The sequence below is a fragment of the Hemiscyllium ocellatum genome, chromosome 37 (genome assembly GCF_020745735.1).
Source record: "Hemiscyllium ocellatum isolate sHemOce1 chromosome 37, sHemOce1.pat.X.cur, whole genome shotgun sequence".
NCBI lineage: Eukaryota > Metazoa > Chordata > Chondrichthyes > Orectolobiformes > Hemiscylliidae > Hemiscyllium > Hemiscyllium ocellatum.
Genome location: NC_083437.1, coordinates 40,225,112 through 40,243,526, shown reverse-complemented (window position 1 = coordinate 40,243,526; position 18,415 = coordinate 40,225,112). Strand labels below are relative to the sequence as shown.

Sequence of the window (18,415 nt, the reverse complement as noted above, 5' to 3'; positions counted from 1 at the left end):
AGAAAGCATATGGTGACTGATTTTTAAGGAAATAGATTTTGATAATCATACCAGTTTTCTCTTATTTTCCTACCCTACCATTCTCTACTCAATAATAATACAGAATTAGAATGAAGGATATATTTGCACTGCTAAGGGAGAGAACAATCCATTCTAATCAAAATATTTTTGGACACAATGCCAAAATGTGCCTGCAGGCACTGCATGAAAAAATTGCTGACACTGAGCACAAAATGTACTGTCCTGAACCCAGGGTAAGTAGGCTTGGAATGTTATCACCACTATAACACACAAAAAGAGCATTGTCAATATGAATTTCTGGTTTACTGTCTGAGCATTGCTGACAACCTGAAGGTAACAACTCTTTGTTGCTAGGGTAACTGGATTAATTTTCTGAAAGTCAAGCACAGCTTATTTGAACATTAGCTACATCCAGTTTTCAGGTGTACACACTTTTTGATTTGGAATGATGGAATCAATTCGGGAGAACATTCAAATAAAATAAAAACCTACAAAAGATGAATGAAAACAAAATGCAATTTTTCTCAAGTAGTCTTCCTTCAGCCTTTTTTTTAAAACCTCCCTTCCATTTCTCTCTTCTACCTAGTGTTACAGGTCCGTGCTGAGGTAGTTTCACAGGTCGTATTTACATTGTGTTACCTCACCTTAGTGCTCACTCTTCATGTGTGATTCTTGACAGAAAATTTCAGCAAGTTCATTCATTGTAGAGGCGGATATCAGAAGTTAGTCTGACCTGGTCTCACTCAAATTGGAGCAGATTTTATTGATATGCAAATGGAACCCAGAGACAGGCTGAGTTTTCTCCTACTTAGTCATAGAGATGTACAGCACAGAAACAGACCCTTCAGTCCAACTTGTCCATGCCGACCAGATATTCTAAATTAATCTCGTCCCATTTGCCATCACCCAGCCCATATCCCTCTAAACCTTTCCTATTCACATACCATCCAGATGCCTTTTAACTGTGGCAATTGTACCAGCCTCCACCACTTCCTCTGGCAGCTCCTGCCATACGCAGAACACCATCTGTGTGAATAATTGGCCCTTACATCCTTTTTACATCTTTCCCCCCTCCTCACCGTAAACCTCTGCTCTCTTGTTCTGGGATCCCCCACCCCAGGGGAAAGATTTTGCCCATTTATCCTATCCATGCCCTTCATAATTTTATAAATCCCTGTAAAGGTCACCCTTCAGCATCAGGGAAAACAGCCCTAGCCTATTCAGCCTTTCCCTATTGCTCAATTCCTCCCTGTTGGCAACATCCTTGTAAATACTTTCTGAACCCTTTCAAGTTTCACAACATCTTTCCGATAGGAAGGAGACCAGAATTGTACACAATATTCAAATAGCGGCCTAACTAACGTCCTGTACAGCCACAACATGACCTCCCAACTCCTATACTCAATACTCTGACCAAGAAAGGAAAGCATAGCAAACACCTTCTTCACTATCCTACACTAGGAATACTGAGATTAACTTCAATAGTCCCATAGTCTGTCCAGCAGATCTCAATCCTGGAGCTGGCACAAGAAGGAGTGAAATTCTGTGTTGTACACATATTTACAAAGTAAATAAGGAATACCCTCAGTCATTCCAGTCGAGATCTATCTCCCGGAATCCACACCTGATTATACCGAGCATCAAGTATGTCAATGTAAGAAGTGAACACTGATTAACTGCTTGCAAAATCCAATCAAGGGCCAGGGGTCCTGAGTTCAAATCCCACTTACTCCAGGCATGTGTCACAACACATCTGAATCGACTGATTAAAAGCATGTACTGAATCAGAGAGTAAAAAGTGAGGTCTGCAGATGCTGGAGATCAGAGCTGAAAATGTGTTGCTGGTTAAAGCACAGCAGGTTAGGCAGCATCCAAGGAACAGGAAATTCGACGTTTCGGGTCAGAGCCCTTCATCAGGAATGAAACTGAATCAGAGAACCCTTACAGTGCAGGAGCAGGCCATTCGGCCCATCAAGCCCACACTGACCCTCCGAACAGCATCCCACCCAGACCCACACCCCTATTCTATCCCTATAACCCATGGCTAATCTACCTAGCATGCACATCTCTGGACACTATGGGCAATTTGGCACGGCCAATCCAACTAACCTGCACATCTTTGGACACTGGGAGAAAACCAGAGCACCCAGAGAAAACCCACACCGACACAAACTCCACACTGTGGGAACATAGACAGCCACCCAAACTCAGGGCAACTCAGATTTTAGTTGGTAACTGTTTCTACTAACACTTTAAGGGTGCTTCTGGCATAGTGGCAGTGGTAGTGTCCCTACTCCTGAACTGAGAAACCTGTGTTCAAATCCCACCTGCTCCAGAGGGTGTAGCAACATCTCTGAACAGAGTGATCAAAAAGATAGATTAAAATTAAAAGAAAGGCTCTGGTGGCGCAGTGGTAGTGTTCCTACGTCTGAGCCAGGCGGACAAGGGTTTAAGTTCCACCTCTCCAGAAGTATATAATCACATCCGAGCAAGATCATTACAAAATAACTTTAAAGGGTCTTGTAACACACTGCTAGTGTTCCTACCTCTGAGCTAGAAGGCCTGGGTTCAAGCCTGGCAGCATCTGTGAGGAGAAAGCAGACTAAATGTTTTGGGAGAAAGTGAGGACTGCAGATGCTGGAGATCAGAGCTGAAAATGTGTTGCTGGAAAAGCGCAGCAGGTCAGGCAGCATCCAAGGAGCAGGAGAATCGACGTTTCAGGCAAGAGCCCTTCTTCAGGAAACCAGAAGAAGGGTTCATGCCCAAAACATCTATTCTCCTGCTCCTTGGATGCTGCCTGACCTGCTGCGCTTTAATGTTTTGGGACCCTTCCTCAGGAGAAGGGTCACTGTACTGGAAATGTTAACTGTGCCTTTTCTCCACAGATGCTGCCAGACCTGCTGAGTTTCTCCAACAATTTTGGTTTTATGTTTCAGATTTCCAGTATTCCCAGATCATTGTTCTTTCTTTTTGGGATTCAAGTCCTACCTGTTCCAGCCGTGTGTCATTATGTGTCAGAACTGGTTGATTAGAAATATCTCAGAGCTCTTGTGACTGTGTCCCTAACTCTGAGCCACACAACCTGGGTTCAAGTCCCACCTGATCCAAAACTTGCGTAATAACATCGCTGAACAGGTTGGTTAAAGCATCGTGAAAATCTCCTTTTGATAAGACGACAAGTTGTGTTGCAGCGGCAGTGCTCCCACCTCTGGTCCAGGTTCAAGGCTTGCTCATCTCAGAGATGTGTTACAAATCTGAATAGGCCGACTGAAATATCTATAACTGACGCCAGGGCCTTGCATCTTAATGTTTTTAACATTGAAAACGTTCCTGCAAATATGCACATCATCAATAATTGGGCAGTCCAGTGAGTTAGGCTACATCCTTTTCATTTTAACATGGCATAATAAATAGTGATCTTCATCGGCCACTACTTCACATCCTGAGGTTTGACATTGCCCTCCTGTAATTATCCTTTCATTCTCCTCCCCATCCCCCCAAACATCATTAGAAGATGTTAGAAGATGGGGCAGCACGGTGGCACAGTGGTTAGCACTGCTGCCTCACAGCGCCTGAGACCCGGGTTTAATTCCCACCTCAGGCGACTAACTGTGTGGAGTTTGCACGTTCTCCCTGTGTCTGCGTGGGTTTCCTCCGGGTGCTCCGGTTTCCTCCCACAGTCCAAAGATGTGCGGGTCAGGTGAATTGGTCATGCTAAATTGCCCGTAGTGTTAGGTAAGGGGTAAATGTCGGGGTATGGGTGGGTTGCGCTTTGGCGGGTCGGTGTGGACTTGTTGGGCCGAAGGGCCTGTTTCCACACTGTAAGTAATCTAATCTAATCTTATCTAAGAATTATCCCTAATTACCAACAAACAATACTCATGGAAGCATACATGAGATTTATAACAGCAGAACTATTAGTCAGTGAATCAAAATTATTTACAAATATACTCAAGTGAAACACAGCAGTAACAAACTTAAGTTATAGAAGTCATGATTTGGAGATGCCGGTGATGGGCTGAGGTGTACAAAGTTAACAATCACACAACACCAGGTTATAGTCCAACAGGTTTAAATGGAAGCACACTAGCTTTCGGAGCGACGCTCCTTCATCAGGAGGTTGTGGAGCACATGATTGTAAGGCACAGAATTTAGAGGACAAATTCTGTGTCTTACAATGGTGTCCTCCACAAGCACCGGATGAAGGAGCAGTGCTCTGAAAGCTAGTGTGCTTCCATTTAAACCTGTTGGACTATAACCTGGTGTTGTGTGATCGTTAACTAAAGTTATAGAACATCTTTAACATATGGAAATGTCGCAAAGTGAAAATAGATAACAAGAATGAAAACAAGAGTAGTTGCAGACAATAGGTGGAGATGATGCACAGACATACAAGCGCTGAGTGAGGGAATGGATAATGGTGAGTTGAGAACAAAGAAAAGTGAGCCATTAGTGGGTGAAAATGGGTTGGCTATGTTCAAAACAGCTATGTGATGACTAGACCTGCGGTGTGGAGGTAGTGGGACATGGAAGGTAGTGCTCAGGTCATAAAATTATTGAATTATGAATCCTGAAGGCTGCAGGGTCCCCAAGTGGAAAATGAGGTGCTGGCCAGGGAACAGTGCGTTGAAATAGCTGACAACTGGAGGTTCAGGGTCACTTCTGTGCACAGAATGTAAACATTCTGTAAAGTGGTCACCCAGTCTACATCCCATTTCCCCAGTGCAGAGCAGACCACATTGACAGCAGCAAATATAGTATACTAGATTGGGTGAAGTGCAGGTAAATCACTGCTGCACCTGGAAAGTGTATCCAGGGCTTTGGATAGTGAGGAGGGAGGTAGTAAACTAGCAGGTGAGACTCCTTCCCCGATGGCATGGGAAGCTGCCGGGTGGCGTGGGGAGATGTTGGGAATGGAAGAAATGAGGACCAGGGTGGCCCAGAGGGAACTGTCCCTATGGAAGGCTGACAAGAGAGAGGAAGGAAACAAATGTGTGGTGGTGGCATCTCATTGGAGGTGGTGGAAATGGTGGCTTATGATCCTTTGGATGTGCGTGGTGGTAAGGTGGAAGGTGAGGACCAGAGGGCTCCAACAGTGTGTGTGAGGGAAGAGAAGTGAAGTGTTGAGGCCAGCAGTGTGGGGAATGGGTCAGACACGGCTAAAGGTCCTGTCAATAACGGTGGTAGGGAATCCTCAAATCAGGAAAACGGTAGATATTTCTGAGGGCCCCCATCTTGTGCAGCTTTGGAAATAGAACCAGTCTGATTCAAGAGTGGGATACAGACAGACTCTAACCTCAGATCTTTAATGCATTGTCTGAGCTGAGATGTCACTTTATTTTTTTTTAAACCTTAAGTTACCTTGAGAACGCGACTCAAAAGTAGTTCTAGAATTTACATATTAATGAAACCTGCAACCCATTCTAAAAGTAGAAAGACTTAACAAGGTTTGTTCAATATATCATTTCAGTTGCACGTCACTGTAATCTTTTGCTATAAATTCTGTGTTTTATGCTCCTGGTCCACAGCTCCCTGATGTTGGAGATGCACTCCAAAAGCTAATGCTTCCAAATAAATCTGGTATGTAATTTTTAAACTGAGTCCACCCCAGTCCAACACCAGCAGCTCCACATGGCTGTCACAGATGATGTTCAAGTTGTAAAGTTACTGAACTCGATATGGAGTCCTGAATGCTGCAGGATCCTAAGCAGAAAATGTGTGTCATCAGTGTGACAATGCTGCTCCTTTAACAAGGTTATGTTGTCCTTGGTCTTTTTCAAGAGGGGTTGTAAAAAGCAGAGGTTCTAATTTGGAGAAGGTGAGGACTGCAGATGCTGGAGATCAGAGTCGGGTGTGGGGTGCTGGTGGAACAGCACAGCTGGCCAGGTAGCATCAGAGGAGCAGGAGAATCGACGTTTTGGGATTTCTAATGAAGGGTTTATGCCCAAAACGTCGATTCTCCTGCTCCTCAGATGCTGCCTGGCCCGAGAGGTTCCAATTTGTCTGGGATTTGAGGGTCTTTGCTAATAGCTAACAGATACTGCCCAAGGCAACAATCAGGGTTAGGCTTTGTTTTAAAAGCATTGTACAATGAACGGGGAGTGCTCAGATCTCCCAATTCAGGGTTTTTTCTAGTTTGGTATAGTTTTAGCTGGGGACCCAAAGAAACGGCTCCAGTGGAGAGAGGTTCCATGCTGATCCTCTCTCTCGCATCTCTGTTGTAAGAACCTGTGTTTGAATTTACCTTTTTGCCAACAGGTGTGTTTATGGGGATGTTGCAGGAAATTAGAACAGCATCATTAAGTTGCTATCGGGTCGGATGGGTTTTCAGATAGTTTAAGTTATTCTATATAGTGTTCTCTTTTGTTCATGCTTCATTCAGTAGTCTGTAAATAAGTTCTGTTTTGTTTAAGAGTGACCAGCTGCTTCACTCCTGGAATATCCACCTTACACCTGCTTAAAACAACTAGAAAAGTTAAGGTCTGGGCTACCTTCTTGAAATGTTTTGAGGGGGTCAGGCCTGGTCCACAACAATCGGTAATAATTTAACACCGTTGACCTATGACCAGCTAGTGCACTAAGGACCTTGGGCACAATAACCGCAGAGAACCCTTTATCTTCACCACGAGAGACATCCTAGGCAAAATGGACAGCAACAGCAGTAACATCCAGTTCCTGTACATGAGGAAATGTCACATTTAAAGATGGAGGAGAGTCCCAATTAATAAACAGCCATATGCACAGGGTCAAAAGGGTATCAGCTGCTTACAAGAAACTATTCAATATTCATTCTGAGGGCAGATATTGGACAGGGAGGCTGATAAAGCCAGCATTGACCCAGTTTGTCTCTGGTAGACAATGGTAGGTCAGCATTGTTAGAAAAGCCTCGATTAATAATCCAGAGAACCAACATTCAGACCCCAGGTCTCAGTTTGAGAATTCAAATTCAGTTTAGAAAAATGGAAATAAAGGCCAGTATCAGCAAAAGTGACTGTGGAATTGGTGTAAAAGCCCATCTATTTCACTAATGTACCTCAGGGAAGGAATTTGTCATTTGCACACCTCTTGATGTAAACACGGCTATAGCTCCACACTAATGTGAATGCCTCTTACGTGTCAGCTGAAACAGCCTCACAAGTCATTGGTGTGTTCTAAAGCACTACAAGTGGCAAATAGGGAGGGGCAATAAATAGTAGGCTTGCCAGCAATGTCCACATCCTGAAAATGAGTTTTATAAATTTATTTACCCATGAGTCATTGCACAAGGCTCCTTGGGGAATCTTGGACCTGTTTCCTTTAATGCAGTCTTTCTTTGAGAAGAGCTGCGATTTATGAAAATAAGCAAATGCTAACAATTAATTTAAAATGATTTAAAAATTATAGCACATTTCTACCCAACCCATCTCTGCACACACCACAAATTCATCCCCATTCTTGGCACGAAGGGAGGATGAAGTCAGTTTTCATTTTACACCCACATTTCAAATTAGCTAGCTTCTATGGAGATCCAATAAGTGACATCATTGCCCCGAGGGAATGTTCCACCTGATAATGAGCTAACTCCACAAGCAAAAATATCTACTCTTCCCCAAGTGCTATTGTCAGCTTACTCTCTCTCAGTAGCAGCCCATCCATCTATGTAGAGCAGGACAACAGAGATCACCCCCTCACAACAATCTGTATTTATACAGCACCTTCAACATAACAACACATACCAAGCTGCTTCATGGCAGCATTATAAATCTGACAGAACCACATGAGATATTAGTCAGATGGCAGAAAGTTTAAAGATATAGGTTTTAGGAAGTATCTTAAAGGAAGAAGGCGAGGTAGAGAAGCAGCGAGAATAAGGCACAGAAATAGAGTTTAGAGCCTGAGTAATTGAAGGCAGCATCAACATGGTGAATTCATTAAAATTTGGCAATATTGAAGAGACCAAGTTTAGATGCGTGCAGATACCTTGTGCAGCTGGAGATGATTAGAAATAGGAATGGCTGTGGTCATGGACAGCTTTGGTAAGAATTTAATAATCAATACATCACTCAATAAGTCAACAAGTCATTTCCTTCAACAGTATTTAGGAGTGAAGTCTCAATGCATATTTACAACTCCGTATTTTAAGATTGATCTAATTTACTTTAATCTATAAAGACACTTTTCAAAAACGATCACTTTGACAAGGCTTCAGGACATCTGTTGTACTATCTCCTTGTTCTTGAATGTCTTTTTTAAATAATACTAGTGTTAAACACTACATTCTGTCAAAAGTGCTACATAAATATTGGCCTCAGGTTTAAGTCTGAACAACTTGTACATTTGGCAGATTAAATTGTAAATGAATGTCTAATGTAGTCTCAAAACATACAAATCCTACATAAATTGAAAAACTGAAATACAAGATTAAGCAGCAGGGCATTTAATCCATATGGGGAAAGGCTTAACCACAGAAGCAGAGATGTTCAGCAGCTTTTCCTGATCAGAAGCAGACATTAATTGTAATGAATTAGAAACTCAGGACCAATGTGTTTTAGGCAAATATATAAAAGTCAAGGAACAAATTATTAGAAATAACATCGTACAGTACCCTCTGTCAAGTAGTAAAGCACAATTCCAGATGTTGTAGGGTCACTACAATCATTATATCATATCATATAGACGAGCTGAGAGTGAGAGAAGTAGAAGCGAGTGCATGTAAGGAGCCTTGCATCTCTATTCTGCAAGGAATAAGGGCAAGGTTTCAGATCCCAAGGTGTTCTTTACTAAGGCTGGGAATAGAACAACAGATCTCCCAGCTGTTCCAGATTCATAAACAGTTTCAATATTCTACAATCATGCAAGGATGGCAGTTCATATTATGATTCTGCAATACTCAGCTCTAGCCATTAGAAGTCCTCAGTAAGCCAAGTAAATAAAGCAGCCTCAACTTGCTAACATTCAGTACTTGATTTACCACATGCGACTGAAGATTAATCCAGCATCAGGCCTGGTTCTAACAAAATAAATCTGTACATCAAATATAAATATGCAACACTAAGAATTAAAACCAATTGCCACGAATGCGCGCTCAGAACAATAAAATATTGTGGATGCTAGAAACCTGAAACAAACAAAATGCTGGAGAAACTCAGCCGTTGGTCTGGCAGCACCTGTAGAGAGAGAAGCAGAGTTAATGTTTTGAGTCTTCTTCATAACGGAAGGAGTCATCATAATAGACCTGAAACATTAACTCTTTCTCTCTCCACAGATGCTGGCAGATCAGAGATTCTCCAGCACTCTCTGTGCTGGTTTGCTCATTCTTAATCGATCTTTCACTTACCCTGATCAATCGGATGCTGTGGAAGTTGACTAAGCTGGCTGTTCACTACTCCTGCATAGGTTCGGAGAAATGCTTCTTCACTTGGAGTGAGCTGTTAAAATAAAGATCCTGTTTTACTTTCAAATGTTGATGAGCAGCTTTTGTGATAGTAAAAGTCCATTCAAATGTGATCTTCTTAAGCAGTAAGTTTAAGTTCTTTCAAAACTCTAAGCATTGACATAAAAATGACAGAAATGACCTAGTAATCAAGAAGTAACCAATAAACCCATCAACCTAGTTTGCACCATCTTTAGGTAAAATGGGAGCTGCCAAGTTGAAACGAACTTGGATATAAATATTTGAACCAAAACAGACAGAAAACATTGGAAAAAGACTCACTGTTTACCCAGCTCAACAGTTAATATAACTTATGTGGAACGAATGCAGCCAACGTTGCCGCAGGAAATACAAAACTCATCCTAAACTCTCTTTAACATGATTGATTGGTTTATTGCCACATGTACCTTATTTATGAGCAGTACAGGCAGATCATATAACAAGGATGAACAGATCAAAGGTTTTAAAAAAAATTTCGACAGAGGCATACAGGTTACATTGTATAGGGTGTGCGCTAGGTGAGACCAGCTTTAGCAAGAGCAGCATTATTTGCGGTTGGAGAGAGGGAGGGAGGAAGAGAGAGCGAGAGAGAGAGTGAGAGCGAGAGCAAGAGAGCAAGAGACAGAGACAGAGAGCGTGAGAGAGAGACACACACACAGACAGCAAGAGAGAGAGAGAGACACACACAGACAGCAAGAGAGAGAGGGAGACACACACAGACAGCAAGAGAGAGAGGGAGACACACACAGACAGCAAGAGAGAGAGGGAGACACACACAGACACACACACACACACACAGTGAAGAGTGACAGAGACAGAGAGAGTGTGAGAGACAGAGTGTGTTCAGAGTTTCTGTAGCCTCTGCCTGATGGAAGAAGTTGTAGGAGATCTTTACCGGGGTGTGATGGGTCTTTGATGATGTTGGCAGCCTTTCCACAGCAATGAGCTGTGTAAATAAAATCCATGGATGGAAGGTTGACATCCGTGATGGTCTGTCCTGTGCATACCACCTTCTGTAGTTTCTTACAGTCCTGATGTGTTAGGCTACAGTTTTATTTCTTGGACAGCATCAGTACTCGATGTAGCCGATCATCCTTCATTTTATGTACCTCAACAACCTGAAAGCGCGATTAGAGCAAGTAGGAGTTGCTATTACTCAAGGGTTAGCATTTTTCCAAGGATTGCTATGCTGCCTAGGCCGATACATTGAGGTGTCATATCCAAGGTGTTTCACTGTGTGTCCAAATACATAAGCAGTGTGTTTCTGGGCTGACTTTGCTCTTCAAAAGGAACTGAAAATTTACAAATCTTGTTAATAACTTACCTTATAGGATGGTGGATTAAATTAATTTCAATGATTTCTCTTTAGTTGTTAGAAACATCCACTGTCAAGTAATCACATTGAAATACTCAAGGCACAAAGGGGCACAGATAAAACAAGCATGGATAGAACTGAAACTGCTAGGCCCTTATGATAAGAGAGCAACATAAAGATCTGGCTGAATACTGGCAGAAAACCAGACATCAGGCTCAGTCTGCACAGAGTTCCCTACCGAAGGCCACTGAGACCAACGGGGCAGAGGACAAGAGTTCAGATCTCGTGAGCCAGGAGATGCCTCAGTCCTGATCTTTTGCTAACTTGGCATCACTAGACACCTGCACGCAGAGTGAGGTAACACATGACAGAGAGGAGCCCAGGAGCCACATATAAATTAAATGCCTTTCTGCTAACATTATCAATTCCAGCAGGATCAATGGTGAAGGACAATGACAAGCACAATTCAGAATAACTTAACTGGGGTCGAGACCAACATCATTATCGTGGTCATTGATTCTGCTAGAGAACAAAGGGAAGCAGGGTGAAAATAATAGTTCTGTTTTAATGAGTTTGTGCAGAAGTTGGTCAACATATATATGGGTAGTCACAATTATGGACTGAATCAGCAAAGTTACAAGAATTAAGCAGCTACAGGCAAAAAAATAATAAAGGGGAGAGAAATATTACATTACCCTATATTTCCTAGACATTGCAGTTAGGGAGATAACTGAATAAGACTGTTGCAGTCTATCAATATACTATGAACCCATCCAAAAAAACCCACATCAATTCCTCTTTTATGCTAATTAGCTGTGGATCACCATGTTGTAACAAATAGCCAAAGCTCAGAGTCCTGAGAGAGGGCCAATGAACCCTGAATGTTTACTCTTTCTCTCCACAAATGCTACCAGACCTGCTAAGTTTCTCCAGCAAATTCCGTTTTTGTTTCATATTTCCAGCAACCGTTTTGTTTCACCCAGAACAAATAATAGGTATATATTAGGTTGATTATCACTTGCTCCTGTGCTGCCTCAATTATTTCAGCTTTCTTTCCTTGAGAAGTGTACCATTTTCCCTTCAGAATCTATACAAGCCTGCCTAGTTATGCATAGTCAGACTTACTTTGGATAGCATGTTCCTAACTCTTGCATCAAAGGGGTTAATTTTTTGACTGGTTTCACTGTGTTGTAGCAATGGCAGGAAAACCACCACAGGAAATTTAACTTTACTCTGTAATCCTCTGCAGGAAAACAGCACAATTCAGAATTCAGAAGAGACTTATGGTTCTGACTATCATAACTGAAGTATTACACTGTACAACACTACTGCTGTTGCAAGCAAGCATATGTTATGGTCTATCCTAGTGGAGTTGTGTTCAATTTTACTTTACAACAGCAAAAACGCCACACTGCAATTATGCTGAAAACAAAATATAAAGGGGCTAAATAAATGAATCTTCAAGATTGAAAATCTACGCCATGGTCCAAACAGACCAATTGTTACTCTCCCTGACTGCTGACTCTGAGCATGGGAGGATGGGAAGGAAATCAGCCAAGGTCACTGGACAGTAATGAGCTACACAGGCACCTTCAGATACATGGACAGGATGTAACTGGACTTTACTGTGATCCACCCTGGTTTGGCTCTTGTTTACAGAACGGTCACCCCATCAAGACAGAGAGGATTCAGTACCTGGGAACAAAGGCTCAGCGAGACACAATGGTTGGAGGAAGTGCCTTTTTTCTGGTGAATGATACAGAAGCCAGTAAATAATTTCAATTAAACTAATTTTGCTGTGGCATGTCAGATTTAAAGAAGCTGCACAAAATTAATCCTTTTTGCTTTGGGTGTCATATGAAGCTTCTGTTGAGACTATTTCCTTCAATTCATGGTAACCCACCAACTCTCCTCCTCAAATTCACTGCAAGCAGGTAAGCTACAACTCTCCCTTGGACTCAGCAATTCCCCGAGAGAAAACATTTGCCAACTCCGGTTGGATGTATTCCTGAAGGTTTCCCAGCTCCCCACCCACACCTTCAATATTTTTGTAACTAATAAACTAGCACCCACCCAAACAAATTGCTTTTGGGCTTTCTCATGAGTTTTCTCCCACATTGATCACAGCAGCGGCCAGGAGTTTCAAAAGCTCTAGGCTAACTCTAGAGGGTTGACACTCTGGCAGCTAGCCTCCATGCAATGTCTTCCTGAGAGACAACATGTGGGCACTCAGCCAAACAGGACTCAAAGCCATTGTCAGGCAGAACTCTCTGCTCTCCCACAATCAAACCTACTAAGTTGGTGAAGGACGTGAGTTATCTGTCATCCCCTCAGGAACAACTCAATAGTGATGCCATGTCAATGTTATTCTAGTAAGTTGTATGTGTGTAGATCTTGTGTTTATGTAAAAATATCAGAGACTGGGCTTTCTAACCTTTTGTAACTAAATTGATCAGCTTGTGCACCATGTCCCTGTGAATACAACTCACCTTTTCTGACACTAAAGGATCAAAGGCTGGAATAAGTACACAATTCAGTTTTTTGTTTAAAGCCAACAGATATTAAAGCAAAACTTCTAACTAATTCAGACTTATTTATGACTTGATTTAACAATTAAGTGCCTATTTTCAAAACGCAGTTTGCATACTGAGAAAACATTGGTTGAAACTGGCTTCATTCTCCCTAATATGCTGGAAGCTCCCTTGATCTCACCCTATTACTGGTGCACCAACAGGCGCTTAAAATACTTGATAGTTCTTTCTATGTTCAGAAACCTTGCACTGAAATATACCATATAGAGTCATAGAGATGTACAGCGTGGAAACAGACTCTTCCACCCAATTCGTCCATGCTGGCCAGACATCCCAACCCAATTGAATCCCACCTGCCAGCACCCAGCTCATATCCCTCCAAACCCTTCCTATTCATATAACCATTCAGATGCCTCTTAAATATTGCAATTGTACCAGCCTCCACCATTTCCTCTGGCAGCTCATTCCATACACGTACCACCCTCTGCGTGAACAAGTTGCCCCTTAGGTCTCTTTTATATCTTTCCCCGCTCACCCTAAGCCTATGCTCTCTAGTTCTGGACTCCCCTACCCCAGGGAAAAGACTTTGTCTATTTATCCAATCCATGACCCTCATGATTTTGTAAACCTCTATAAGGTCACCCCTCAGCTTCCGATGCTCCAGGGAAAACAGCCCCATCCTGTTCAGCCTCTCCCTATAGCCCAAATCCTCCAACCCTGGCAATATCCTTGTAAATCTTTTCTGAATCCTTTCCAGTTTCACAACATCTTACCGACAGGAGGGAGACCAGAATTGCACGCAATATTCCAACAGTGGCCTAACCAATGTCCTGTACAGCTGCAACCTGACCTCCCAACTCCTGTACTCAATACTCTGACCAATAAATTCTAAACACCTTCTTCAATATCCTATCTACCTGCGACTCCACTTTCAAGGAGCTATGAACCTGCACTCAAAGGCCTCTTTGTTCAGCAACACTCCCTAGGACCTTACCATTAAGTGTATAAGTCCTGCTAAGGTTTGCTTTCCCAAAATGCAGCACCTTGCATTTATCGGAATTAAACTCCATCTGTCACTTCCCAGCCCATTGGCCCATCTGGCCAAGATCCTGTTGTAATCTGAGTTAACCCTCTTCGCTGTCCACTACACCTTCAATTTTGGTGTCATCTGCAAACTTACTAACTGTACCTCTTATGCTTGCATCCAAATCATTTACGTAAATGACAAAAAGTAGAGAGCCCAGCACCAATCCTTGTGGCACTCCACTGGTCACAGGCCTCCAGTCTGAAAAGCAACCCTCCACCCTCTGTCTTCTACCAAAAGAGAAAATGCTGGAAAATCTCAGCAGCTCTGGCAGCATCTGTAAGGAGAGAAAAGAACTGACGTTTCATGTCTAACTGACCTTTTGTCAAAGCTTTGACAAAGGGTCAGTTAGACACGAAACGTCTCTCCTTACAGATGCTGCCAGACCTGCTGAGATTTTCCAGCATTTTCTCTTTTGGTTTCAGATTCCAGCATCCGCAGTAACTTGCTTTTACCCTCTGTCTTCTACCTTCTATCCAAATGGCTAGTTCTCCCCGTATTCCGTGAGATCTAACCTTGTTAATCAGTCTCCCATGGGGAACCTTATCGAACACCTTACTGAAGTCCATATAGATCACATCTACTGCTCTGCCCTCATCAATCTTCTTTGTTACTTCTTCAAAAAATTCAATCAAGTTTGTGAGACATGATTTCCCATGCACAAAGCCATGTGACTATCCCTAATTAGTCCATGCCTTACCAAATACATGTACATCCTGTCCCTCAGGATTTCCTCCAACAACTTGCCCACCACTGACGTCAGGTTCACTAGTCTATAGTTCCCTGGCTCGTCTTTACCGCCTTTCTTAAACAGTGGCACCACGTTTGCCAACCTCCAGTCTTCCTGCACCTCATCTGTGACTAGTGATGATACAAATATCTTAGCAAGAGACCCAGTAATCACTTCGCTAGCTTCCTACAGAGTTCTAGGGTACACCTGATCAGGTCCTGGGGATTTATCCACCTTTATGCGTTTCAAGACATCCAGCACATCTTCCTCTGTAATATGGACATTTTGCAAGATGTCACCATCTATTTCCCTACAGTCTATATCTGCCATATCCTTTTCCATAGTAAATACTGATGCAAAATACTCGTTTAGTATCTCCCCCATTTTCTGCGGTTCCACACAAAGGCCACCTTGCTGATCTTTGAAGGGCCCTATTCGCTCTCTAGTTACCCTTTTGGTCTTAATGTATTTGATTCTTCTTAATTCTATTTGCCAAAGCTATCTCATGTCCCCTTTTTGCCCTCCTGATTTCCCTTTTAAGTATACTCCTACTACCTTTATACTCTAAGGATTCACTCGATCTATCCTGTCTATATCCTACATATGTTTCCTTCTTTTTCTTAACCAAACCCTCAATTTCTTTAGTCATCCAGCATTCCCTATACCTACCAGCCTTTCATTTCACCCTGACAGGAATACACTTTCTCTGGATTCTCGTTATCTCATTTCTGAAGGCTTCCCATTTTCCAGCCGTCCCTTTACCTGCAAACATCTGCCCCCAATCAGCTTTCAAATGTTCTTGCCTAATACCGTCAAAATTGGCCTTTCTCCAATTTAGAACTTCAACTTTTAGATCTGGTTTATCTTTTTCCATCATTATTTTAAATCTAATAGAATTATGGTCACTGGCCCCAAAGTGGTCCCTCACTGACACCTCAGTCACCTACCCTGCCTTATTTCCCAAGAGTAGGTCAAGTTTTGCCCATCCACACACTGAATCAGAAAATTTTCTTAAACACATTTAACAAATTCCTCTCCACCTACACCCTTAACACTAGGGCAGTCCCAGTCGATGTTTGGAAAGTTAAAATCCCCTACCATAACCACCCTATTATTCTTACAGATAGCTGAGATTTCCTTACAAGTTTGTTTCTCAATTTCCCTGACTATTAGGGGGTCTATAATACAATCCCAATAAGGTGATCATCCCTTTCTTATTTCTCAGTTCCACCCAAATAACTTCCCTGGATGTATTTCCAGGAATATCCTCCCTAAGTACAGCTGTAATGCTATATGTCTTATCAAAAATGCCATTCCCCCTCCTATCTTGCCTCCCCCTCTATCCTTCCTGTAGCATTTGTATCCTGGAACATTAAGCTGCCAGTCCTGCCCATCCCTGAGCCATGTTAAATCTTCAGAATGCACTAGATTTAAAGAGAATGGCAATCAAACAAGACATTTCTTAAAATGGCAGGGCTGATCTACAGCAAATAGGACCATTTTCATTCCAGAGTACATCTATGACTTTCTTTTATAGAAATGATTTAATCTTGAGCCTCTGCTCATAGTTTAAGAGTTTTGCAAAACTAAACAGATATTAGTGCCATCTTCAAATAAAAATCATAAACAGCACCAAGTCAAATAACCCGCAGTCTAGGCTGTTGCATGACGAACATCCATTTTGATGAGAAAATGCAGGGTTTGAGTGAATCATTTTGCAAGTAGGAGTCAAAGCTTTAAAACAAAATGAGATAATGAAGATAATACGTGAAAAAGAGAGGAATTAAGTTTACTTTAAACAGGGCTACCTTCTTAAAATTAAGATGTAATTCTGTAAACATTGACAGCCATCTGCAGCTCGCTGAGAGCCCAGGAGATGCTCTTCCTCATTCTTATCTGCATATTTTGCAACCTTTCCATAATGCTACTCTGCTGCATTATTAGGCGATACACATCTTCATACAATGTTGGAGAAGCTCCAGCTCAGAAAAAAAAAATCGCCTTAACTGGGGCACAGACAAGAGATACTCATGAAGTTCCTTCGCAGATGCACTGTAAATTAGAGAACTACATGTCAATTAGAAACAGCTCATTGTTATAAAATAGAAGGACCAAAATATTTGAAAATCACAAATTACAAACTTTTATTTTGCTGGGCACATCTAATGTAAAGGTGGACAGTTTATATGGGTTTCTGAAGGGTTGTATCATCAACCTCAGAGGTTCAAATCGACCAAAAACCTAACTATGCCAATGATAATTTTTCACAATTCATTCACAAGATGTGGGTGTGGCTGGCTGGGCCAGCATTTATTGTTGCTTGAAAATGGTTTCCTAAGTCTCACACTGGTGAGCTGCCTTCTTTAACAACAGCAGTCCGTTTGCTGTAGGTATACCCACATTACCATTAAGGAGGGAGTTCCAGTATTTTGATCCAGCGACAAAGAAAGAACAGCAATAAATTCCTAAGTAAAAACTGCGGCTGCAAGATCAAGACATTGGGAATTCAGCCATAAACAACCTGCCTTCTGATTCCCCAAAGCCTATTAATCTTCTACAAAGAACAAAGTAGGGAGTGAGATAGAATACAGTCCTGTCTGAATGACTGCAGCTCCAAACAACACTCAAGCAGTTTGACATCAAACAGAACAAAACAGCTGGCACTTACAGTGGATGGATGCACCATCTAGGAGCTGCTGCAAAGTGGTCAAAAAACTCTCAAGACCCTGAAGAGACATTATTTTGACCCCCCACCTACCCCAGTCAAGCCCCTCCAGTAAATCCAGTGAACTGGAGACTCACAGGCACTGCCCTTTCACAGTTACATGCACAGTCTAGTGAGTTTGCCCTGTTGAATGCAAAATTCATTTCAAAAACAAGGGATAAAGAATAACCAACAAGCAGTGTGGTTATGATTATGTGTCTAGCTCTCACGAGTACAATAAAATCCACATTTATTGACTTGCCATTTAAGATCTGGTTTGTTACACAAGAATAATGTTTTGTTACATGACTATATCAAATGCATTTCACTCTGGAGTACCATAAACCCTGAAGGGCTTTAATACCAGACAAGTTGTTGCATGAGTGACTTCTATTTCTCTCCATATCAAAAAGCACACAAAGGAGAGATTAAAATTAGTTTCATGGGTTGTCACTTAACCTAAGCATATATTTTCATGAGGTTTCACAGAGCTGGCTAAAATTCCTAGCTCCCTGTGTTTTGGTCCTTTGAATTATGAATTAGGTATTTAACAAATATTACTGTCACCTGAATATTGTTACCAGCAGTTAGCTGCAAAACTGAGACCGAATTTCTGAC

The 18,415-nt window shown here is 42.0% G+C and overlaps 1 protein-coding gene across 1 annotated transcript in view; it reads right to left on the bottom strand.

Moving 5' to 3' along the window:
• The window catches only part of ctnnbip1 (catenin, beta interacting protein 1), a 119,869-nt gene that overhangs the window by 51,953 nt on the left and 49,501 nt on the right, over positions 1–18,415 (bottom strand). Inside the window, exon 3 of the mRNA XM_060852101.1 lies at positions 9,338–9,428. Within this exon, the coding sequence (XP_060708084.1) occupies positions 9,338–9,428 (91 nt within the window). The remainder of the gene's footprint in view (positions 1–9,337; positions 9,429–18,415) is intronic.